We start from the raw sequence: 26,211 nt of genomic DNA on the forward strand, positions 1-26,211 counted from the left end.
TAATATCAACTATTTTGAAATTTGTGCAGATATTAACCAACACTAAAATGTTTCTTCAAATAATTTGAGAGGAAAACAAACCAAATTAAATTTGTACTGTATTAAAAAAAAAAAAGAAACTGTTATAAAGACACTAGTTTTAAAAACAACTAGGCATAAACAAACAAACAACCCAGAAATGTTTTGTTATATAGTCCAGTTAGTAGCTTAGTAATAAAGTCAAACTTATTTTAAACACATAGACCTATTCATATGTATTGGAATATAAACAAATGTATAAGCCTAAACTCAATGACAAGTTCAGCCAGGTACCATTGTTGATAAACTAGAGTGAATTCCAAGCTAACTTCCAAAGGTTCCCTAACGCTCTGGGAACACCTTCATTATATTCTCTAATTGACTTAAACAGACTTCCTATCAACTGTATAACACATTTTAACCCACAAATTAACACCCATTGATCATTCAGATTAACCTATCTTCTGCGAGTCAATTACATGACAAAAACAAAATTAAATTTCAAAAAATTTAGGTTTAAAAACTGAAATGGAAAAGGGAGAATGCTTTTTAAAAAGAGCATATAAATGTGTATCACCACATGGCTGGAAGACATCATTACAAGGTTCAAACTTCGAGAGAACTGGAAAGCTCACAGAGAAGTCACAGTGGTCATAAGAACAACCAGAGAGGGGTAAAGAGGTGAATTGGGAAAATAAAAAGTTGGTATTACTAAAGAGAAATATAAGATGGATTATATACAGTACATTTAATAGGTTCATAGAAAGAGTGAAACATCAGACATGAAGAAGTTAGGAAGACAGGAACAAAAAGAAAATCCCAGATAAGATAAAGACCCAAAAAAGGTGTGAAACAAGCTTGAAAGAACATTGACACAATTGAAGTAAAACAAACATACAAGAAAAACACAGTAACAGGTGTGGTGTGGTGACAGTGAAAAGTATTTGCCTCTTTGTCTCTCTTGCTTAGTGCACTGCCTTACTCAAACTCAAAGTTCGTTGATGATTACTGTTGAAAAGACAAGAGAATAGATCGAGTGAAGACAACCAACAAGGGGAAAAATGCAAAAGTAAAAAAAACATTTCTAAAAGATGAGGTAGGGTTGTTCATTAGAGCTGATTCTCAATACTGTCTAAAGCTTTATAATACTCTGCCAAAAAGAAAAAAGGAAGTTTCTCTAATTCTAGCCATTCATCTCTCCGCTCAGTCAAAATATTAAACTTAACACTTCATACGTCTTCTTGGATTAGCCTCACTTTGATTCAGGGATTTCAATCATTCAAGTAATCTGCCTTATTCTATTTCTGTAACTACAACAAGTTATTAACTATCACAGTCCCTGGACTTCCTCTGGCATAGTACTTCCCACAGTTATTTCAGTTGCTTGTTTAATTGTCTACCCAGATAAACTCGAAGCTTTTAAAAGGACTACAGCCAACTCTGTCTTGTGTCTCTTGTAATAGAGTGTGGGACATAAAGTAAACACTCAATAAATACTTGTTGATTGAATGAGTAAGTGAATGAAAGCTCTATATGTACTATATCAGTGTGTGTGCGTGCGTGCGTGTATGTGTGTGTATTTTACCTCATCACTAATTAATTCTTGGTTGTTTTTCTATCTTCCCAGTAGATTCTAAGTTGTTCTATGAGCAATCATTTAATTTTAGAACATAAACATAATATTCTGTGGTACTTAAATACAACTTAAGTCACTAATATGAAAATCCTAAAAATTCGGAGATCAATAAGATCAAGGAAATTAAAGAAGAGTTGGTGATGAAATGCAGCAAGAGCCAAGTAAATATAATCCTAGGATAACAAAATATTAGGAGAAATATGTTGCAAATATTGTCCACCATTAAGAAACACAATTTACTAGTATGATCTCAAATTAAGAATTTGTTAATGTGTGGTGAACATTTGTTAAGTTTATGGGTAGGCAACTACTCAAATGATAAACTGAAGAAGAATGTGATTTTTTTTTTTTTGCTATTACTACAACCAAGGGTCTTAAACCCCTGATATACCTATATCTATATATCTATAGGTATAGCTACCTCTAGATATAGTACTTGATCAATCATTTTGGAATCCAATATTTAATATGTGCCTACTTTGCTTATATTAGATGCTGATGACACAGGAAGTAAGAGGTTTTTGCCCATCCTTTTAATTTATCTTGCAAACTAAAGTATAGCTCAAGAAACATTTGGGTTTGGTTTTATTTTCCAGTTCAACAGTTTGTGACTTTCATTTGCTCTGTTTGGAAATTCCTAAAATACTGCTATGAATATCAAAACAAGTATCTCACTATTAATAATAATAACAATAGCTAATCTTTACTGAGTACTTACTACTTTCAGGCACTATTTTCTCATTTAATCCTCACAACAAACCTGTGAGGGAGATACTATTATTCCTGTTTTACAGAGGAAGAAACCAAGACACATAACCAGTATGAGACAGAGTCTGGATTCAAACCTATACAGTCTGACTCCAGAGTTCATGCTCTTAACCACTATGCTAACACAGTTTATATTAGTTATATTAGTTTTACATAAAATGGATAAATTACCTTCTTAAAATACTATAGTAAGAAACAATCCTATTATAGGTACACATCATTAGAACTCCAGAGAATGTGGCAAGATAGCTGGTGCTTAGTTTCCCTGAGAGGTGTTCCAGCCCTCAGAGAGCTTACCATCCAATTAGAGAATCAGAATATACATTTAAACTGTATAATAATATACTGTGGGATAGGATGACCGCAAATGACGAGTACACATAGGACTCGTTATGAAAGTTGAAAAGAATGACTTTTTAAGGACTAGGTCATCATAAAAGGCTTGATGGAAGACATAGGCCTTAAAAGAGGGATAAAACTGGTAGGGGGAAGAGAAGAGCTAGGGTGTTAGTTATAAGCAAGGGGAACCATCTGAACAAAATTATGGATGAAGTACCAAGAAAAGATCCAACTGTTTAAACTTTCGTGTATGGAGGTAATAAGCGATGAGGCTGGAAAACGAAGAATCATACTGCAGAGGTAACTGAATACCTGGTTAAGGAGTTAGAACTTTATCCTCTAGACCTGCCTTGTCAATACAGTAGTCACCGGTTAGATGTGGCTAGTAAGCACTTGAAATGTGGCTCGTACAAATTGGGATGCACTGTACAGGTAAAATACACAACAGTTTTGAAGACTCAGAATGAAAAAAAGAATGTACTAGATCTCAATAATTTTTATATTGATTATATTTTAAAATGATCAAACTCTGGATATATTGGGTTAAAATATACTATTAAAATTCATTTCACCTAATTCTAATGATGTTACTTTTTACTTTCCTAACATGGCTAGTGGGAAATTTAAAATCACACATGTGGTTTGCATTTGTGGCTTACATTATACTTTTATTGGACAGGACTGCTCTAGAAAGTGAAAAAAAATGAAGGAAGATGAATGAGCAGGAATTCATGTAAAAAGTGTTTTAAGAAGTTTATTCTAGAATAAATCAATGCAAATTTAGATTGTAAGACAACTGATCTAGTTTTTCAATGAGCCAATGGCAGAAAAAGAAAAGCAAAACAAAAATAAAAAAACAAGGTAGTAGTGGAAAAGCACGACTATTACAGCTTAAAAGATATTTAAGAGAACAAACAAATGCAACGTATAGATCTTGTTTGGATCCTGATTGAAGCAAATTAACCATAAAAAACATTTCTGAGAGAACTAAGGAAATGTAAATAAGGACTAGATATTAGATGACATCAATGAATCATCAATCATTTGGGCAGTAAAATAACATTATGGAGATGAAAGAAAAAATTGCAAACTAAAGTATGTTGAGATGAAATGACACTACATTTGGGATTTTCTGGGGGGAAAAATAAGTGTATCTTTTACTTTCCAAACAAGAAAGGAAAAAGGAAAAGGAGAGAGAGAGAGGAAGGAAGGAAGGAAGGAAGGAAGGAAGGAAGGAAGGAAGGAAGGAAGGAAGGAAGGAGGAAGGAAGGAAGGAAGAGATGGAATTGGGAAAACTGAGGTACTGTGATTAGATTTTTCAAAATTTGATTAAGAAAAGGAATAAAAGAGATAATACAATATCTTAATGGAATCACAAATCAAGATGAAGTGCTCTTTATGTAAAAACTGGAAGACCTGAGTGTAATTATATAGGGGAGGACTAAGCAGTGGAAAGGAGGAGTTTGAGGGCTGGAAAAGTTAGAGATGGTCTCATTTGGACAGTACTGTATAGGAACGTATTCAGAACAACACTTCACCCTGTCACTTAACGTATTTCCTTAGGGCGACACAGAAGGCATGTTGGAACCAGGACTAAAACCAGATCTTTTGACTTAGTATAATACTCTTCGTGTCTACTTTTAAACATGACAAAAATCTATGGAGAACATAATCTCTACTTTTGGTTTTAGATTTGTTAATGTTGCCCTGTCCTTCAGTTACTCTTTATAGTTCATGCCATTATTAAATAATTGACCATATTATTTTATTTTATGAGCTTGATTTTATCTTGACTGCTTCCCAAACTGAGATTTGGTAGAAGATAAAAAAGAAGGAAAGCAAATCTAAGCAGTAACAACAACGAAACAACTTCAACATCTCCAAGTGAAATTAAATCTCGCTGCTAAGAATTAAGATGCAGGATGGCCAGATGGCTCAGTTGGTTAGAGCGCGAGCTCTCAGCAACAAGGTTGATGGTTCAATTCCTGAATGGGATGGTGGGCTGCACCCCTTATAACTAAAGATTGAAACAGGCAACTGGACTTGGAGCTGAGCTGCGCCCTCCACGGCTAGACTGAAGGACAACAGCTTGGAGCTGATGTGCCTCTGTTCCCCAATATTCCCCAATAAAAAAAATAAATAATAAGGTGCAGTTTTCACCTCAGGGTACAATGCAAGGAAGAGAGGTCAATGTCAGGTAAGCAGCACAGAGAAGAGATAATAAAAGGGAGCAACAGAACCGGAAAAGGGGAGAGGAGGGGGAAAATTAACAAAAAACCTACAGTGCCCATTTGGAGTGCCCAACAGCTACCTCAAAGCGGAGCAATTTATTCCACTTTCTCTTTAAGCTGCATATAGATAGATAGATAGATAGATAGATAGATAGATAGATAGATAAATGGATAGATAGATACACACACATATATATATACACACATATATATACTCATGGCTCTATATATGTATATATATATATATATATATATATATATATATATATATATATATATATGGTCATGGCTGCCTTGGGAATATGTAGACTTGCTAAGAGCCCCCGTTCTGTTGCTGTCCAATTAGCTACCGGTATTTGCGTTTGATCTTTGGTTTGCATCCTCAACTACAAAGCGGGAATAATGACACCTGTCATACTTGCCTGCACTGGGTTGAAGCGAAAGTGAAGCAAGCTAGTAAATGTGAAAGGTCTTTGACAATTTTTTATTTTATTTTGTAAGGCAGTTGCTAAGATTTAAAAGAAACAATTAGACTGAACGTCTTTTCCAGAAAAAAATAAAAATAAAAACTGAAAAGAAAAACTTTACTTGGCATAGGTTTTAGTCCTCTTAATTTTTGAAAGAGAACATTCTAAGGGAAGTCTAGGGACGAGAGAGGAACCAGTTTTCCTCATCCTTCTCACCACCCCCTCACAAAACACTCCTACCCCCCGGACCGCCCCCACCATCCTACCCTTCGCCATAGTACATTCACCACCCACAAAGGACTGGGAGCAGCGTTGGGTAGGGTTAGCGGGGGAAGCTTTGGGAAGACGGAGGAAGCCTGGGGGGAGTGCTCACAGAGGAAGAGAGAGAAGCGACAGTCGCGGGGCTGGGACAAGAGGGAGTTTAGAACGACAAGGACGCTTTTTTTCCCCACAGCTCGGCACTTACTTAATGCTTGCAAACTCCTTGGAAGCGGCGACTGGTTACTATAGCGACCGCGTCCCGGTGGGCGGAGCCGCGCTTCCGATCGGTGTCTCCGCCACTACAGCTCGACTAGAAACGTGGTCACGTCAGAGCAATGACTTCCGGCGGAAGAAGACGCCGGTTCCGAATTTTGGCCGACCGCTTGCAGGGACTAGATTCTGATTGCTCTATGAAGTTTGGTAAGTTTCATATCGAGTGAAGCCCGGAGAGGATACTCTCTTATGGTTGGGCGATAGACCCGCCTGTGAATCCAGTGGATTCCCAACTCCCAATCTTGAGGAGGCCCCGGCTGAGTCGTTGAGTTTACAGCTGTGGGCAGAGGTTGCCTGGTTTCAGGGTCTTCTGGCGGGGTCTCACTCCTGTTGCCTGGTGAACAGCAGTATCCTCGAGGGGACAGTTTCCGGGACTCTGCGAGGTGTGAGCGCCTCTCTAATGACAGAGGGACTCGCTACTTCCCGGTGTTGACTGTCTATTTCTCATATTATTCTTTCAAGGTAAACTGGAGGAAAAGAAGTGAACTGGAAAACTTAAGAGAGACTGCTCCCAAATGCTTTATAATTCTTTGGTGTTTTCCTTTTTTATTTTTATTTTTTTAAATCATTGGTTTTGTAAACATTTATTAAGATCTTCCAGTGTATTTAGTGAGTACTTACTGTGTGCCACATTTACCATAAGACTAGCAGAAATACCTTCTTAGAGGGTCGTCCACCACTCGGGTTCATTATCAAATTCTGTTTTTTAATGCTGTTTTATATTCATTAATTTAAGATATAAGCGTATAACATGAAACATCTAACAGGTTTTCCATACTTTTCTGTACTCTTATACGTGATATTCTTGAGGCGTTTTAAATGAAAATGTAACTTCATCAGGTTTGCATTATATGATGATTTAAACAACTAAATATCGAAATATTTAAGAACTTAGAAAAACTGTACTTGCTTATTTCTTAGATACACACAAACTAATGAATTTAATGAGTTGTCATCAATATTTCTATTTAGCTGATCTGAGAAGGCCCACTTCTTGTTCAATGAATGATGGCATTTGATCAGATAACAAAAAAAGATTGGTACAGCATTCTGGGAGCAAACCCATCTGCAAGTATGTCAGACCTAAAGCAAAAGTATCAAAAACTCGTATTAATGGTAAGTCTGTTCATTCAGATTTTAAATCACGGTGTGTGTGTGGGGGGAAGGAATTGTTTTTGTTTTTTTTAATGTCACCGGAAATTTAAGTTTCCATAAAATGGATATATAATATCAAACCAGGAATCAAAGTACTAATTTGGTTCATTGAAAATTTCAAACTGTGAAAAAAAAGGTTGATTTGAGGTGAGACAGATAGCATGGTTGTTTGGAGCAGATCTGAGTTATGGTGATTGAGTTAGAATCCTGATTCTACCACTAACTGTGAAAACTTGAACAAATTATTTTATCCTGTATGTGCCTGAGGGAGGATTAAATGAAATAATCCATGTAAAATGCTTAGAAGTGTGTCGTATAATAAGCAGCATTAGCATCCAATAGCCATTAGCTACATGTGGCCCTTGAGCACTTAAAATGTGGCTTAGTCTAAATTTAGATATGTTGTAAATGTAAAATACAAATTAGATTTCAAAGATTTAGTACAAAAAATATATATACAAGTTTTTATGTTGATTACATATTGAAATAATATTTTGGATATATTGGCTATTTTGCATATTCGGTACATAATATATATGCATATATTTGTATATATAAGGAAATATATTATCAAAATTATTCATCTTTTTACTTTTTTAACATTGCATATGTGGTTTGCAAATAGTTTACATTATATTTTTATTGAATAGTGCCAGTTTAGGTTAATTTTACAGCTTTTCACCCAACTCCATTCTGTGAAATGAGTCGTGGTATTTATAAACATATGGTATCTTTCTGAACTGTTATATTAATTTCTTTCCACCTATTTGTATGTTTTTTAAGCCAACATGAGTAGTTCTATAATGGTTTTAGAAAAGAGTCAAGGACTATCACTTGTATAACATCTGTTGCTTCTCTAGTTTGTATCAAGTAAATCTATGAGATTTTACCATGACTGTTAATGGTTTTTTTTTCTTTTAAAAAATTAATTTTTTATTAGTTTCAGGTGTACAAAACAATGTAATAGACATTTACACCCCTCACAAAGGGATAACTCCTCCCAATCTACTACCCCTCTGACATTGAATATGTTACAGTTCCATTGACTGTATTCCCTATTCTGTATTCCACATCCTGTGGGGAGGGGGTTATATATATTTAAATATAGTTGAGATTCAGTATTACTCAAGTTCAGCTTCAGGTGTACAGCACAATGGATCTGGCTAAATTTTCAATTGCAGTTGACATACAATATTATACTAGTTTCAGTTGTACAATGTGGTGATTAGACATTTATATAACTTACAAAGTGATTGCCCCAATATGTCTAGTGCCCATCTGACACCATATGTAGTAATTACAGTATTACTGACTATTCCCTATGCTGTACTTTACATCCCTATCACTGTTTTTATAACTGTTAGTGTTTATTATGAAGGGACAGTAGATGTTTCACTGTCAGGAATGTATTACTATCGCTGCTTTAGATAATAATTTGGACTAAATTATATTAAGATTTTTTTTGTCTCATAATTTTTAAGATATCTAGTGGCCTTTAATTTGATAATGAGACGGCATTTACACTTAATGTGATAGCATCTGTCAAGTAGCAAAGTGAATGAACCTTGCTTACTTGATAGCTGTGTAGCAGAGAGTTCCAGTTGCTCTACGTCTCACCAACATTTGATGCTTAGTCTCTTTCATTTCATTATTGGGGTTTTTTCAATTTTGCCAACACTGACATTTTGGGCAGGATAATTTTTTATGTGGTACAATCCTGTGCATTATAGGATATTTAGCAGCATTCTAGATACCAGTAATAACTAAAAATGTCTCCTAGGGGTCAAAATTGCCAACCTCTCTATTGAGAAACACTGCACAATTCTGTGTTTGTAGTGATATCTCATTGTGGTTGCCATTTGTATTTCTCTGATCACTAATGTGATTCTTAGCCATTTGTATAATTTTCTTTTGTGAAGTGTCTCTTTAAAAAATTGAATATATTCTTTTTTTTAAGTTCTTAATTTATTAGTCCTCTCATGAAAAATCTGCTCAATCACCATAGATAGTCACTGACAAATCTTTACTCCTTTTTGCCAGCACCAACGTTGGCCTTTGCAGTCCCCCTAACTTTCTGCATTCTGTTCTTGAGTTCCTTGTGCTGTGTTCTTGAAGTCTTTTTCTTGTCATACAGGCCAGGTCTTGCCAAGTCTATGTTTGGGTTCATTCTTCTTTGCATAATCCAAGGAATCATAAATCATGCCAGACCCACCACTAAAATGGGTTCTGAATCCAAATACAAAGATGACACCTGGTGTGGTCTTGTACATTTTGGCTAGTTTTTTCCCAATTTCTGTCTTAGGCACTGTTGCCTTCCCAGGGTGAAGGACATCCATGACCATTTGTTTCCGTTGAAGTAATCTGTTGATAGTGAACTTCCTGGTCTGGATAATGTTTTTTCATGATGGCGGCCGACCCTCAAGCAGCCAGAGAGGATAAAATAAATATATGCTTGATATTGTGTATATTTTTTCCTAGTCTGTGGCTTGCCAGCTCATTTTCTTAATATTTTTTTTTTCAATGAGCAGAAGTTTTTTGTTTTGATGAAATACAATTTGTCACATTTTTGTTTTATGGTTAGTACTGTCTGTATCTTTTTTAAAAAGGTCATGAAAATATTTCCTGTGTTTTCTTCTAAAAGTTTTATAGTTTGCTTTTACTGTTAGACCTGTGATTTTTGTATATGGTGTCAGATTGGAGGTTATGTTTTTGTTTTTCTCTCAAGAAGGGTATCAAGTTGTTCATCATTTATTGAAAAGATTTCACTCTCTCCATTGGATTATCTTGGCAATGTGGGTCTATTTCTGGACTCTATTCTATTTGATATATTTGTCTATCCTTTTACGAACACCTCTGTCTTGAATGCTGTAAGGCTGTAGTCAGTTTCAAAGTCACATAAAGTTAAGTTCTTTGATTTTTTTGGTATTGTTTGTCCATTTTTTCTTCACTTGATTTTTTTTGCTTTTGATTTTATTATATCCTTTCTTCTACTTACTTGCTTTACTTTTTCTAGCTTATTAATGTAGAAACATACATCATTCATTGATTGTACACCTGTCTTCTTTTCTTATATAGTCATTTAAAGCTGTAGATTTCTCTCTAAGCCTAAAGCAGTGTTTAGCTGCGTCCTACAAATTTTGATGTGAAACATTTTTAAATTTCTCCTATAGTAGTTTTCTTTGTCCAGTGGATTACTAGCACATACATTGTTCAATTTCTAAATGTTGGAAAAGGTTCAGATCTTTCTATTGTTGATTTCTAATTTAATTCTGTTGTGGTTAGAGAATGTACTTTGGCATATGATCTGTCTTGGTGAATGTCCCTATGTACTTGAAAAACGTGTACTCTGTTACTGTTGGGTATAGTGTTCTATAAATATCTATTAGGTCAGAGTGATGTGTTCTAATATTCTGTATTCTTATTTGTTTTTTTGTGTGTGTCTTTTTCTTTTTCTGAGAGAACATTAACATCTAGAACTGTGATTCTGGATTTGTCTATTTCTCTCTTTAATTCTGTTAATTTTGGTTTTATGTATTTGGAGTCCTTTTTTTATTAGGTACATATACATGTATTTAAATTGTTAGCTCTTCATGAATTTGAACCTTTGATCATTATAAAATTCCCCTCTCTGTTTCTCATAGTACACTTCTTAAGGTCTATTTTGATATTAATACAGCTATGCCAGCTTTCTTTTTTTTCTTTTTATTAAAGTTTACTGGGGTGACAATGATTAGTAAAGTTACATAGGTTTCAAGTGTACAATTCTGTAATACGTCATCTATATATCACATTGTGTGTTCACCACCCAGAGTCATTTCTCCTTTCATCACCATATATTTGATCCCTTTTACTCTCATCTACCCCTCCCCTCTTACCCTCTGGTACCCACTAAACTATTGTCTATGTCTATGAGTTTTTCTTTCTTTCTTTGTTTTATTCCTTTGTTGCTTTCAGTTTTGTATCCCACATATCAGTGAAATTATATGGTTCTCGACTTATTTGGTCTTCTCTTAGCATAATAATCTCAAGTTCCATCCATGTTGTCTCAAATGGCACTATTTCATCTTCTCTTATGACAGAATAGTATTCCATTGTGTGTATATGACAGCTTTCTTATACTGTTTGTATGATACATCTTTTCCCATCTTTTCATTTTCAGTCTGTCTCTTCTATTTAAAGTGTGTGTGTTTTTGTGTGTAGTGAGTAATTGGGGCCTTAAAAAAAATTCTAGTCTGTTCATCTCTGCCTTTTTATTGGGGGTGTTTAGTCCATTTACATTTTACCTCCAACTTTATTGATATGTAGTTGACATAACATTGTGGAAGTTTAAGGTGTACAAGATGACCATCGATACACACAAGTATTGCAAAATAATTGCCACAATAAGGTTATTAACACATCCATCACCTCACATAGTTTTGTGTGTGTTTGGGCTTACGCGTGTGTGTTGAGAACCTATAAAATCTACTCTCTTAGCAACTTTCAAGTATATGATTAAGTATTGTTAACTGTAGTCACCATACTTTAGATCGCCATAATTTACTCATCTTATACTGGAAGTTTGTATTCTTTGACCAACATCCATTTCCCCCATTCCCTAATTCACTTACATTTGATGTAATTATTGACAATGTTTGGGTTTAAGTCTGTAATATTTTTGTTTTGGGATTCGTCCTATTTACTCTTTGTTCTTCTGTTTTGCCTTTCTTACCATCTTTTGGGTGAAGTATTATTTCAAGAATCAAATATTCTATGTCCTCTGTCAAATTTTTAGTTATATTGTATACCATTTTCACTAGATTCACTAATGTACTTATAGTTATTTTAAAATTTCTGTCTGATGATTATTTTTTTCTTACAAGTGGTCATAACAGTTTTATTGGTATAAAGCTCCATTTAGTATTATTGCCTATCAGTAAGAAGTGGAATCACTGAATCTGTTCATTTGTCATGTTGATGGCAGGAAGTTGATAATCTTTCATTTGGTGACTTTTTTTTTCCCCCTCTGTGAAGAAAACAAAGTTATCTGTTGAGAGAAAGTGAGAGAGGAAGTGGAGCAGCAAATTATAAGAGAGAATTTCAACTAACATTATTCTGCAAAGGCTCCCTACAGATAGCTATGTATGCTTATAGCAGCAAGAAGTCTCAGCCAACAACTTACTGTACAGACGGCAGTCAGAGCTACCAAATAAAGAAGTACCAAAACAATCAGCCTAGCATCTTGGCCTCTTTTGGTTGTGGTGTCTTTGGTCCCTATATTACTATAGCTTAGTACAATAATTTATATTCATAATTTTGGCCATAAGTTAAATTATATATGTTCAGTATATTTTGTTGAAGAAGGCAAGGGAGTATGTAATAGTAAATATATAATTAGTAGCATGTTTACTGTACTTTATAGTTTGCAAGTGCTTTCACATGTTATCTGGCTTTATCCTCTCAACAGTCCTGTAAGGTCAGTAATATTATCCCCATGTTTGCAGTTGAGAAAACCAAGGGTTAGTTACATACAGTTTTACAGTTGAGTGGTTTGTCTGAAACACACAATTAGCGAGGGGTGAAATCTAGGCTTGGTCACATATCCTCTGCCTCTGCACTCTCTCCCATTATATCAGACTTCTCATAATTGACATCCAAAAGGGCTTACAGGCATAATTTTCAGTTTTCTGGATTTCTGTGGAATACTTCATTCACGTACGTGAATGAAGTATTCCAGAAGGTCAGACATAATTAGTAACCTCTTAATTTTGAAGGAATCTAGATTATATATGGCTTATGGAGTGAAACTTATTTTCCTTATTCTTTTTAAGATTAGAGTTTTTAAAAGAGTTGAAAACAAGACAATTATAAGGGAAAGCCATATTAATGATATTTATCAGGTTTTTTTTTTAGTTTATATTCTTGCTTTCCAATGTGAATTACCATATTTTCTCAGTCTGTTTTTCAACAATGTCACAAAACAGAGAATAAAATTACATTTGACAAATACCATTCTTTATCTAATTTTGTGAAAAGGCACATTTATTCTGTGTACTTTTCCAAGTTCAGAAGACTTTGAATTTACACCTCCTACATAATTAGTTGTTGGAATAAAATATTGCTAAATCGTAGGCTGCTAAGTTTACAGTGCATGTTGATTTAGTAAATACTGTTTCCTCATTTCAATTTTTATAAAAATAGTGCTTATTCAAGGTCCTTATTCTGAAAAACTTACTGTTGACTAATTGAGATATTTTGGAATCTTTGAAGATACATATAAAGTGCAGAATTTGACTGAAAGACATGTATTTCACATACCATTAAGTTTTTGCCTAATAATTTAATAATTTACTGTGTAAAAATAAAGATAATTGACTCAGCATTTCCCAGCAACATTTTATTAATAGGGACTTTACTTATTAATAAAAATGCATTCCTCTTCTTTTCTCCATATGAATCAATTTTTTAAATATATTTTTTTTAGTTTTCTAATATAAGTTGGGTAATAATCCATTGCTTTGAAACGGTGTGAGGTCAAGAAGGATTAGTTATATTATTCCCATATTTTTTGCAGTTATGCATATAAACAATTGCTATTTACTGAGAATGACGCTTCCCCCCCAAAGGTTTGTCAGATTGAAAATTGGGGGTCTTTTCCCATTGATGCTAATAATATTGCAGGATACCTTTCAACTGGAAAATAATTATTGTGTTGGAAAATTATATGCTGTTGTTCCATAATCGTAAAGAAAATCCATGTAATTTGAGGAAGAAGTGTGCAGAATGCTCTTATTCTTAATGTTAGAAGAGTATAAAGTGCGACTTGATACTTACGTGGGCATTCAGAGGTTTTCTTTTGCTTACAAGTGGTTATATACAGATTAGGATTAAGCTAGTTATGTAATACATTTTAGCATCTTGAAAAAGAAAGTAGAAAGGGTACCTTGCTATATAGTTGGAGGAAAATTACTACATCAGAAAAGAACGGAGCAAAGAACAATTCTTCACATAGGTCTTTTGACTACATTACAAAGTGAAGGGATCATGATTATAGGAAAGGAACTTAGCCACTAAGAGAAATTCTGTGAAACAATCTGGGAATGTTATAAGTAAAAATAAGAAGGTTATAACTTGTCTTGTAATGAACAGTGTAATTTTTGTTGATGTGATTAATTGTTCAGTTGTCATCTAGGTTGCAAGATATTTAGCAATAAATTACTTAGGTATTTCATGGATACTCTATTATAAATTTCTGTTTTCCATGATAAAAGTGGTAGGAATAAGGCATTTTAAGTGAACATTTAAGTAGTAATTGAAGCTAACACTTAGCACGATGTATCAGACACTCTTCTAAATCACTGTATGTATATTTACTCACTTAACCTTGTGAGGTGAGATATTATCCCTAACATATAGATGAGGAAACTGAAGCTCAGAAATCAAGTAACACACTGGTTAATGGCAGGAAATTGATGCACTCTAAATATGCTTTGAAAACTGGTAAATATAAAAGGAGTTACCTTTTCAGTGTTGGTTTTTTTCCTTCCCTACTGCATACATGCAACAATAATAGATTTTATCAAGAAAAGGTAGCATTTATGTTAAAGGTGCAGAATCATGAAGGATTAAAAATGTGGGTTCTGGGGGTATCTTCCTGGGTTTGAATTCTGACTCTGCCATATATTAGTTTTGTGTCTCTGAGCCAGCTCCATAACTTCGGGCCTTTTTCCTTATCTGGAAAATAGATGTGGGATATCACTTACAGCAGATACCAGGGGTGTCAAAAAAATGTGTACATATGACTTGTACTCATCTTTTGTTATCGGTATATATTGAGTAGTACAATTTTAATACAGCTCCTTTCTTAAAATATGTATACATTTTTTTGGCACCCTCTGTATTTATTGAATGCCTACTATTTAAATGAGTTATGCTTGTAAAGCATTTAAAACAATGCAAAAATAATTTATAGCTTTACTATAAAATATTTTATATATACATATATATCACAGCAGATACTTGGTTTAGGATGAAGCTCAGTAATACAATGAGGTAATTTAAAGTCTATTTACCAAAAAAAGGAAAGAAGAATATTAATACTATGAGAATATAGTGTAAATCTTGAAGATGGTTTAAGGATGACTGTAGTTTGGGAATCCTTAGTCTGTCTACGCCAGACTCAGGAGTCACATTCCGGTAGCAGTGACTAGCATCTTTTTTCTCTTTAACTATGAAAAATATTAAGAAAACTGATACACAGACCTGCCCTTAGGAAGCATCCATTTTTGTGCTTTGAGATTAACACAGTTTTAAACTTTTCTCCATTTGTAGGTGGTAGCAAGGCTCCTATCATAGGTCTAATAGTATAGTTCTTACATAATGTGGCAATAGTATTGAGCACTGCACTGTTTTCTCATGAATAGATGTAATTGTGTTATGCATATATTTTCTTTAAGAAGGAAGGGGCCTGTATCATATTTCAGAAAAAAACTATATTTTAATAAATGAATAAAATAAAAGATTCAGCACCAAGAGTTTCTTTCCATCTCTGGAGATATTGTTACCCATCATATCGTACTATACCACTTGGAAAACCTGTTTTTCTAAATTGGGGGAAAAAAAGCAAATCTCAAGAGGCAGTTGTAGATTAGGTTGATTTTTGACTAAATGCATCATGTTTTTGCTGTTTGTTATTCCTTTCTGTGAACTGTTGAAGTTTGTAGGGCTGTTATATTCCTGTGTTGAGTATCTATTAGACATACTTGACCTATTGTTGAAATATCTCTTTCCCCCTTCTTAGCTGTGTCTGTTTTTTATTATATTACTTTGAACTGGTTTTCATTACTCCTATTGATCCTTCTCATCTTTAGTCATTATTTCTCTTGCCTTTTTCTTCTCCCTGCTCTTTTATTTTTGTTTCTTTTCTCTCCTTTTGCTATTTTTTCTCCCCTGCAACCTTTCTCAATAATTGGGTTTCAAAGGCCAGCTCATGGTAATGCATCTTTCTTCTGATTGATAAACTTTGGGGGCTGATATTAACCTCAGTTTTTGATTCTTCTGGATTTTTGTTGATGTGCCTGGAAACTTTTTTGTAACTTCCTAGTTCATGACTCTTTCAAGTATGAGCTAGTATGAGCATTATTGCATGTTGTTTCTAAAAAGACATATAATCTGAAGCGACTTCTCTCTTCCTTCATGGTTTGGTAGATAGAGCAGGGGGGCAAAGCATGCTTAGGAAATTGACAAGAACTGGCCCTTAGGATGCATTGATGACAAGTGGGAGGATTTGTAAGAGCTATAGTAGAGAATGAGGCTGCAAATATCGGGTTGTAAATCAAATTGTTGAGGGCTTTGAATATAGGCTATAACATTTCAACTTTATTCTGTAGGTCCTGAGGATATTCTTGAGCAAGATTAGGTCTATATTTTAGCAGGTAATACTGAGAACTGTAAGTAAGCTATGTTGGAGTGATAAGAAACTTGAGGCAGAGAGAATACTGCCTTTGCAACAAATAAGCCAAGAGGTAATGAGGGCTTGAACCATTGTATTAGTATAGGGAGTAAAATGGAAGAGGAAGATGAAAGAGAATATGGAGGTGGATTCAATAATGGATTGAATATGTCAGGAAGTGGGGAGTTGAAAATGAATTGTGATTTTGAGCTTAAGGTACAGGTGCAGGTATAGATCTAAAGCCACACATTTAACTAATTTAAAAATTCTAATTTTCAAAGAAAATATTTTGGATTACCTTCAGGAATAGTAAGATAGTATTTTGTATTTTTAAATATTCTGAGATAGCCCAAAGGTAAAGGCTACTTTAAATTGCTTCAGGAAAAAAGACATGTCTTTTCTGAGCTATATTATTCGACACACAGCACCAATGATAATGTTCAATTTACAGTCAAATTTTCAGAAAGCCTTACAGAATAAGAAGGACTTTTATTTTTCGTTACTTTAAGAATCTATTTGATCTTTTAAAAAAAATTTTATTAAACTTATTGGGATGACATTGGTTAATAAAATTATACAGTTTTCGGGCTGGACCCGTGGCTCAGGTGGTTGGAGCTCCATGCTCCTAACTCTGAAGGCTGCCGGTTCGATTCCCACATGGGCCAGAAGGCTCTCAACCACAAGGTTGCCAGTTCAACTCCTGGAGTCCCGCAAGGGATGGTGGGCTCCGCCCCCTGCAACTAAGATTGAACACAGCACCTTGAGCTGAGCTGCCTCCCGGATGGCTCAGTTGGTTGGAGCATGTCCTCTCAACGACAAGGTTGCCGGTTCTACTCCTTGGCTGCGCCCCCTGCAATTAGCAACGGCAACTGGACCTGGAGCTGAGCTGCGCCCTCCACAACTAAGACTGAAAGGACAACAACTTGACTTGGAAAAAAGTCCTGGAAGTACACACTGTTCCCCAATAAAGTCCTGTTCCCCTTCCCCAATAAAATCTTTTAAAAAAAAATTATATAGTTTTCAAAAGTACAGTTCTGTAATACATCATCTGTATATTGCATTTATATTCATCCCTCAAAGTCAAGCCTCCATTTAATCTTTAATTAGTAGATAACGGGCACAACAGCATTAATTTTATTTGTAACACAGAAAATAATTCAAGCATACATATATGCAATATTTATTACAGTTATTAAGAATAAATTACTTTGAAAAATAAAGAAAAAATTAGTCAAAACACAAATAACCTTAACAAGTAAAATGTGATTAATGAGCTGAAATTCATGATTTACCTAAAGGCACACTTTAAAGGTGTTTCATATTTCAGATGGCATGGTTTTATGAATACCTTGCAAGATGATATTTTTAGTATTTTTAAATCATGTAAAATCATGCAATTCACTTATACCATGCCCCAAATATGCTAAGTAGACTTCTTATACAACATTTTTTTGTTAAAAGCATATGATGTAATGTGCTATAACAAGATTTACTCTTCAGAAATAGGTAAAGGGATAAATTCACCTAGCTTTAAAAATCATAACTAATTTGGTTCATTAAAGGCCGTATAAAACATCAAGAAATTGTAGAGCTTGAAACAATGACCAAAGAAATCTATAGTGATAGTGAAAGCAGATCCATGGTTGCCAAGGGAAGAAGGCAGCTCATAAAGGGACTTTCTGGGATGATGAAAATGTTCTGTGTCAAAGCTCATTAAAATGACTAAAATAGGTGCATTTTATTGTACATAAATTATACTTCAATAAAGTTGATTAAAAAAAAACCTAAAAGAAATATATCCTAAGAAACATATTAAAGTTCTAGCTATTTTATATAGATAAAAGAAAAAAGTAAAACAACAATATTCTAGTGAATTCTAACACTTTAGCAAAAGTGTGATATTCCGTTGGGAAGCACTGGGCAAAATGTCTTTTTGCTTGTTTTTTAGTATCTTGGCATAATTGAAAATAATGTATGCCAAATCATAAGAAAATTTTAAATGTAAATGTATTTGAAAACAAAGCATTCACTTTCACCATTTCAATTTTTGTTTAGCATAAATATTTTACACAAGTTATAAAAAGGTTTGTTTGAGTAACCCGCCTCTAGTACCACTGGAAACAAGAAGTTTTCTTCCTATTTTTCCCATTCCTTCACATTCAATAGGAAGAAGTCTACTTCCCAGTTAAGTACAACCCAATAACTCCTTTCTGAAGTTTTTCCCTTGTAGCTAGTCAAAAAAATCTTTCCTGTTATGTATTCCCTTGATATATTGTAACTCTGTTATCCCACTGACCACATCTTTTGTTTACTGTAATTAGTTATGCCAACAGCTGCCCCTCAGCTAGAAGTGAAGTCTTTGAAGGCAGGGATCCTGTCTTGGTTGTTTTTCTGTCCCTGGTAGCACCCACCTTGTGTACTTTATATGATAAACTCTCACTACATGCATTGGTTGAATTGCACTGATTTTGCTGAAATAGAAGGGTTAGGAAAGGAGGTGGCTCCGGTTATTTTGGCCTCTGTATTTTGGTCTCCCTTGTATATTACTCCTTACAGGTTCGATGATGATGTTAGGTAGTCCTTGACCCATGTGAACTGATGACAAAATAGAGCCACAGCATGTGAAGCGATTTGACCTGTGGCAGTCTTTGAGCCCATGTTTTGTCTGCACCTGTCCAAGGACGTCCAGCTGTTACATTTCATTTTTAATAATTTAGCCAAGAGTGTGAAATCTTTTTCACTTTAGGTTTTCAGTAGTCTGAAGACATATTTTTGAGAACTTTTAAATAGTGTTGCAGAAGAGAACGTTGAGACAAGGAAGAATTAAATGTATTAGCTAGTTAAAGGACAGTATCTAGAAAACAGTATGGGGATTGTAAGTATAGTTTTCAGTTTATTAAAGAATATTTTTCTTAGGACAGAAGAATTAATAGTCATTAAAATTATAAGACTAAAAGTCTTCTTTAAAAAGCCTCAGTTGAAAGACATATACCATATGATCTCACTTATATGTGGAATCTAAAGAACAGAATAAATGAACAAACAAAACAGAAATAGACTCATAGATACAGAAAACAAACTGATGGTTGCCAGAGGGGAGGGGCTTGGGGACAGAGTGAAAAAGGTGAAGGGATTAGGAAGTACAAACTGGTAGTGACAAAGTAGTCATGGGGATGTGAAATACTGTGGGGAATATAATCAATAATATTGTGAAAAAGTATGTGTGGTGTCAGGTGGATGCTGGACTTATAGGGGGTAGGTCACTTCATGAATTATGTAAATGCTTGGCCACTGCACTGTATGTCTGGAACTGGTATAGGATAATACTGAATGTCAACTATAATTTTATATATATATGTATATATATATGGTCACGGGATATACAGTACAGCATAGGGAATATAGTGCGTGGTATTGTAATAGCTGAGTACGGTGTCAGATGGGTAGTAGACTTGTTGGGGTTATCACTTTGTAAAGGGTTAGATGTCTAATCATTATGTTGTTTTGTACACCTGAAACTATTAATAAAAAAGCCTCAGTTACTCATTTTAATGCATCTTTTAGTTATAATATGACTACTTCATAATCACAGTGACAAAATCACAGCATACTATTTTGTAATTTAAAAAATTATTTTAAAATAATTTGACAGTTGTTCTACAGTCTTAGTATTGGGCTTTTAGAAAGTCAATGTCAAAATGAGCTTTGGGTGGTGAAGTACTCAACTAGAGCAGTTTATCCCTGCTTGATAAAAAAAGGCCCGAAAAGGGGTGGCCAATTAGCTCAGTTGGTTAGAGCGCAGTGCACTTAACAACAAGGTCTCCGGTTCCATCCCCACATGGGCCACTGTGAGCTGCGCCCTCCACAACTAGATTGAAAGAACTACTTGGAGCTGATGGGTCCTGGAAAAACACACTTAAAATAAAAGTTTGAAAAAAGGAAAAAAAAAAGGCCAGAAAATCTGGTTATTTAATCGTGTTTTGTTTTAGCCATGATCTCAGATTAAGCAAATTTCAGAATTTATTCTATAGTGACCTTTTCCCATCTAGAGCGCTCTCAAACTCTGATGACTATCTGGATGTCCCTGAATGTTCCCTGAGTGCCACCTTATGCCCCTACTAGAGGAATGTTCCCAAAAGCATCTGCAATAAATTATACCTTTAAAGATACCTGTTGGTTTGTTGTGTGTTAAAATATATGAAGGTGTTAGAAATGTAAAAGTTAAATTTGTCATGGTTTAGATCCCCCTGGGAGCTAAGTAAGGTAAGTCATAAATTATCATTGAAAGAGTTGTTCCTTTTCCAAGTGCAGTAAACTACCACTGAGATCCCAGGAAGTTTCTTGAATTTTTTTCCCTTTCTTGAATTTTTTTCCCCATCCCCTCTTTCAATAGGTTGTGAAAAGGTAATAGTATTAATGTAATATTATCAAGGCTCGTGCCTAATACTTTTAGGCCCTGAGAAGGAATACAAATGGGGGTCTATGCACCAGGTGCTTAATCCTTAAAAGTTGTAAGTCAAGGTAACATAAGAGCAGAACTTATTTAATATTATCTTGAAAAATATGCTTTCAGGACTAATATATTTTCATGTTGACCTGGAAATCTAGGATTACATTTCAAGTTCTTGGAGTTCTTGGAATTCTATGCCAGATGCAGTAGTTGAGAGAAAGCCACGACTTGTCCTGCCTCCCTTCTCTTCTACCCCCAACCAGAGGCCTAGCAGTGGCCTAAGCCACTGAGACTTTTGTGCAGAGAATGCCTTGTCCCGAGTTCCTAAAAGAAGCGGGGGTAGGACACGGCTAGAAGAGGGCCATAGGATCCTCATGGGCAAATGATGGAGAATGGCAGGAGAGAAGGGACAGCGTTCTGTAAAGGGGACTGGGTGTAAATTAATTGTAATACTTAGTTATATTATTACGCAGGTTATTTTTCTTATTTGCTATAGTTATGTTCTATAAAGTTGCCACCAACACTGAATTAGCAAATTCTCGTGGATATACAGGGTTAGGTAACCATGAGCCTCTGGTCACATTTTCATTAAATGATCAGTATGTAACCTTGTTTTATGTGTGTTTCTGTTGAAAGACACTTTAATATATATTGTTGATTCATTAACATTGAACTCAGGGCCAACAGCTCTACAACTCATGCCTGAAGGAAGAAGCGTATTTAAAACATGTATTTTCCCCCATAAGGCACATGAGGGACTTCGTTTGCTTCGTATACAGCACTTACTGCACTGTGCTTGGGGGCCATTTCAAACAGCCTCATTACAACACAAAGCACAAAATGAGAAAAACGTGGCACTAGGTGGACTGCAGAAAGGACACTTGTTTAATACAATGTGAGAACTGAAACAGGAAGGCCTTGTTTGACCTCAGCTGGGAGCGGGCATGTGGAGTGACTTTAAATTCTCACCACTCTGTGCATCTCTGAGTGACTGCAAACTCATCCCCCGTGTCAGTTTGGGGGTTCCAAATAAATTTAAGCAAGTAGGTGAATTTGCAAATATAGAATCTGAATAATAAGGATCTATTGTATTTATACTATATATTAGACGGCTTGCAGTGGCTCTCTTCTGCCACACCCCATTTTTTAAAAAAGTTTTAATTGTGTCAAAATATGCTCATATTATGTCCTTTGATTTTTATGAAATACTGCACTATATGGACAGATCATGTATTCATTAACTAAGTCTGTATAACCTTCTCTATGTTCCAGCGTCGTGCTAGGTGCTGTGGATGTAGTTACTGGTAATAAGATGGACAGAGGCCCTTATTTTCATGAGTAGCTTATAGTTTAGCAACCATTCTTCCTATCTTTCAGGTGAAGAAATTTTGTACAGTTGAATAACTTTTCAGGGTCACATAACTAATACTAACCACACCAGAATAAAAACTGAATTTTTCCTATTTTATGGTCAGTGCTGCTCCAGTTATCTCTTCTTTCTACCGTAAATTCTCCCTTTGCAGTCGCTTCCCCTGAATAAAATGTCTCAAAAACATTCTCCTTGGTTACTATGACTGTCACTCATCTCATTTGCCAAATATTACTTGACCATCATCCATTTGCTTCTCAACCCCTCTCTCTTACACCACTGCCGTTCTTCTAAATGGTGCTTACTAAGGTGGCCAGTGTCCCCTACTTGCCACACTCACTGAACTTACGTGACTTTTGCTACTGTCACAGATCTTCCATCTGCCTCGAATCTCTTTCCTCCCTGGCTTCTGTGGAGCCTGTTTTCCTGATTATCATCCTGCTCACTGTCTGTTTTCCTTTCTAGCATCTTTTTCTCTATCTGATATAAATGTTACTACCCTTCAGAGTTTTAGCTTTGTGTTTGTTCACTTGTCACCAAATCAGAGACTTAATCTGATGTCCTGGTGCTTTTGGAGGTCTCTTGATCTCTCAGTTGTATGCAGAGATATTAACAGGTTTTTTATCATAATCTTGGAGGAGTTCATAATTCACAAAAGTTGCGAAGGACAGCTCTCTGTATGTTCCTGTAGTTTTATCTGCTTCAAGGTGACGTCCAAATTGTGTCCCCAGCTTCCCACCTTTGCCCTTGTCTGACTCCTGCCTTTGATGCTCTGCGTTGTTAGGATAGCTCCTCAGGAGCGCTGCAGTGCGGTAATTTCCTTATTGCCAGCCCCCTACCTATCCTCCCTACCCATTCCATCCTACCATTCTTTTTTTTGTCTTTCAAACAAAAATGTGATAATACCCCTAGTATGCAAGTAATGTGGAGTTTTAAGTAGGGAAAAGTCCATGTTTCTTAACATACTAAAAATTTCCTTTACAGTCTGAACCCCGTCGAACTGTTTCACTTCATCTCTCATTACCATTCCTTCCCAACTATTCGTTTACTCATTCCCAGTATAGCTTACAGCCCTGCTGTTCGTAACTCTGATATCAATCTTTGTACTTTCCTGTCTTGTATTTGCCATTTCTCTCTGCCTAGAATGCCTTTCCCCTCCCACCCTGCACAGGTTGACTCCTATTCATCCTTCAAAACCCAGTCAAATGTCACCTTTGTTATGAAATCTTCCCTAACCTATGCTGAGTTAGCAACTTTTTCATGCTGCCATCTTTTCTTAGCACCTCATCCTTTCAATTATATTATAATGAGTTGTTTACATGTCTGCTCTCCCCCACTAGACTATGAGTCCCTTAAGGGCAGGGATCCTGTTTTATTCATCATTGGATGCTCATTGGCTAGCACAGTATCTGACTCTTAGGTGTTTAATAAACCTTGTTTTGAATGGATAAACACACTTTTGGGCTACCAGTCTTGCACGTGGATTATATTTTCTTTATATGAATCAGGAAACCTTAAAAATGTTCAAACATTTTAAAATCATGCTTCAGCTGTTAACTGTTGGATAAAATGATACAAGTTGTTGACTGCTACTTCAGGCAATATTTTACTAAGCATTAGGTGGCAGTAGTGTGTTGTACTTGACTTTACCTTTGTAATTTTTTCAGCTTTCATAACCTCAATGTAGTGTCAAAGTGTAAAGGACACAGTTGTAGTGCTTTCATACCTAACTTTTTGTAACATGATCTTGTTTTAAGCTAGTAGGTGTCTTACAGATAATGAAACAAAACAACAAAACATAGCAATGTCAGTCAGTGTTTCTCTCTCTTGCCTACTTAAACTGTGCTCAGATTCATTAGAGAATTAACTACTGCACCATCTTGACAGTACTTCCTTACCAACTGTTTAATGGCTGCTTCAATAATAACAGTGATTTGCAATAAGGAAACTAAAAATTATCTCAGAGTATATGTGTTTTCTCAGCATCCTAAGAAGCTTCCTTAGGCCTTTATCTCAAAAATAGTATACTAAGTTCATTGATTTTAGCTACAGTTATTAAATGCCTTCTTTTTCTTTTTTACTCAGTTTTCAATACTAAGGTCACGTCTCTTATTGAGTTTCATTTTAGGTGACTTTCCCTTTCACTAGGTAATTAGAATTAATAATTGCCACCACCTCTTCAGCCTTATGCATTTAATCCCTCCATTCATTTTGAACTTTTATACATGAAAATGCCAATGCTTTTAGTATACATTTCATCCCCATTATAGTTTACTATAGCTTATAAAGTAAATTCAATAGAACTTACATTTTATTTAAGGAAAATGTGTACATTTTAGGTCCACAGAGGCATTTCTGCAAATAAAAGAAATAGATAATTTTTAGAGGAAACAGTATTAGTGTTGATTCAAATACGAGCTAGGGAAAGTGAATCTGTGGCATTCTCTTTCTGATATCTTCTTTCTTTCTATCTCAGGGATGAAGCACTTGAGGGAATTCAAAGCCCATGCACTAGTATCATTAATGTGGCAGAATGATCATGTAATAAAGAAGAGCATGAAAGCGTTGACAGAACACACTGCCTAATTAGTACCTGATGGCCTTGATGGCCACAGAGCAAAGCTCCGAGTTCCTGCAGGACAGCAGCCCTGTAGGATCTGTAGACATACGTCACCACCCTCGTTGAGCAGGGATAACTTTAGTTCATCATCAATTTCTTAAGTCTTTAATTATACAAAAACCATGACTTCCCTGAACGCAGAGGGTAGGAGAAGTTAGCCAATGCACCACTAAGAATTCTCACGGGATCTCGGAGGAAGAGTGTTCATCATGGAATTCTCTGTGTAGCTCATGGCGAGTATGTCATCCAAGACTTGTTCCATCCAAAACTTGTAATTTGAGGTGAGGGGAATCTAGCTTTGCACTTACGTTGGATAGATGGTAACCCATTGCTTTAGGTTTAGCCTCTTTTCATATTTTAGGCACAAAGAAGCAGAGGTTGTGTTATACTTGCACATACTCAACAACAAAGAAAAGACATGGGAGTCGCAAAAGGAACTGGTGCGTGATTATATTTTAGAGTTAGTACACCCCCCAGTTCAAAGTACATTACAGAGGTAGGTCTTGCTTTTGAAGAGATTTTGCCACAGATTGGATTACTCAGCCACACAGAATTCTATCTCCTACATTTCTTCATTTCCCAGAATCCAGTTCCTACAATCTTCCTCATAATTCTTTATTTGAAAAAAGTCAGTATCTACCATAAATATTGCATGGTGTTGTCCTCAGTGTGTTTCAGTCTCTTCCCTCACTTTTCCCCTTACCCTTCCCTGTTCCTCTTATTCCTCCCACTCCGCTTCTGTTCTCTGTCCCCCTTCTTCTTTCTCCACCGCCCTCTCCTTCCCTTTCTCTGTCTCCTCCCAACCTCCTACTTCCCTCTTCCTCCTCCTCTTCCCTTTTGTCCTCCTCCTTTACCCCTTTTTCTTGGAATATGACTGTTAATTATTATGCAATACGTTGCCAATTACAAATTTTGAGCTGGAGAATGATATGGTCAGGGTTGTAAGTTAAAGGAAGTGTATTTGGAACCAGGTGGATGGACTAGAGAGCTGTTAGAAGATGAATGCTGGAGACTAGGGTCAGAGCTATGAGCTACTGTTGGTTTGAACTAGTTTCGGCATTGGGAATAGGAAGGATATTATGTAGGTAGAATCTACAGAATTTGGTGGTTGATGGAATGACGGAAAGGGAGGTTACCCTGATACTGTAGCCTCAGTTGTTAGGAAATGTATTTATTATTCTTTCATTCATATAT

The 26,211-nt window shown here is 35.5% G+C and overlaps 2 protein-coding genes and 1 pseudogene across 2 annotated transcripts in view; 1 reads left to right on the forward strand and 2 right to left on the reverse strand.

The window, feature by feature from the left end:
* Nucleotides 1–6,023, reverse strand: part of DCDC1 (doublecortin domain containing 1) — a 382,580-nt gene extending 376,557 nt beyond the window's left edge. Inside the window, exons 1-2 of the mRNA XM_088789501.1 lie at nucleotides 5,926–6,023; nucleotides 967–1,026 (exon numbers count right to left, since the gene is read on the reverse strand). The gene's annotated coding sequence lies outside the window, so the exon portion shown is untranslated. The remainder of the gene's footprint in view (nucleotides 1–966; nucleotides 1,027–5,925) is intronic.
* A 2-nt stretch (nucleotides 6,024–6,025) lies between these two features.
* Nucleotides 6,026–26,211, forward strand: part of DNAJC24 (DnaJ heat shock protein family (Hsp40) member C24) — a 43,914-nt gene continuing 23,728 nt past the window's right edge. Inside the window, exons 1-2 of the mRNA XM_019738523.3 lie at nucleotides 6,026–6,140; nucleotides 6,966–7,109. Of these exons, the coding sequence (XP_019594082.2) occupies nucleotides 6,999–7,109 (111 nt within the window). The 5' untranslated portion in view covers nucleotides 6,026–6,140; nucleotides 6,966–6,998. The remainder of the gene's footprint in view (nucleotides 6,141–6,965; nucleotides 7,110–26,211) is intronic.
* LOC148755889 (small ribosomal subunit protein eS24 pseudogene) lies at nucleotides 8,411–24,705 on the reverse strand (annotated as a pseudogene).

This window comes from Rhinolophus sinicus, chromosome 14, assembly GCF_057876585.1.
Source record: "Rhinolophus sinicus isolate RSI-liver-muscle chromosome 14, RSI-T2T, whole genome shotgun sequence".
In the NCBI taxonomy this organism is placed as follows: Eukaryota; Metazoa; Chordata; class Mammalia; order Chiroptera; family Rhinolophidae; genus Rhinolophus; species Rhinolophus sinicus.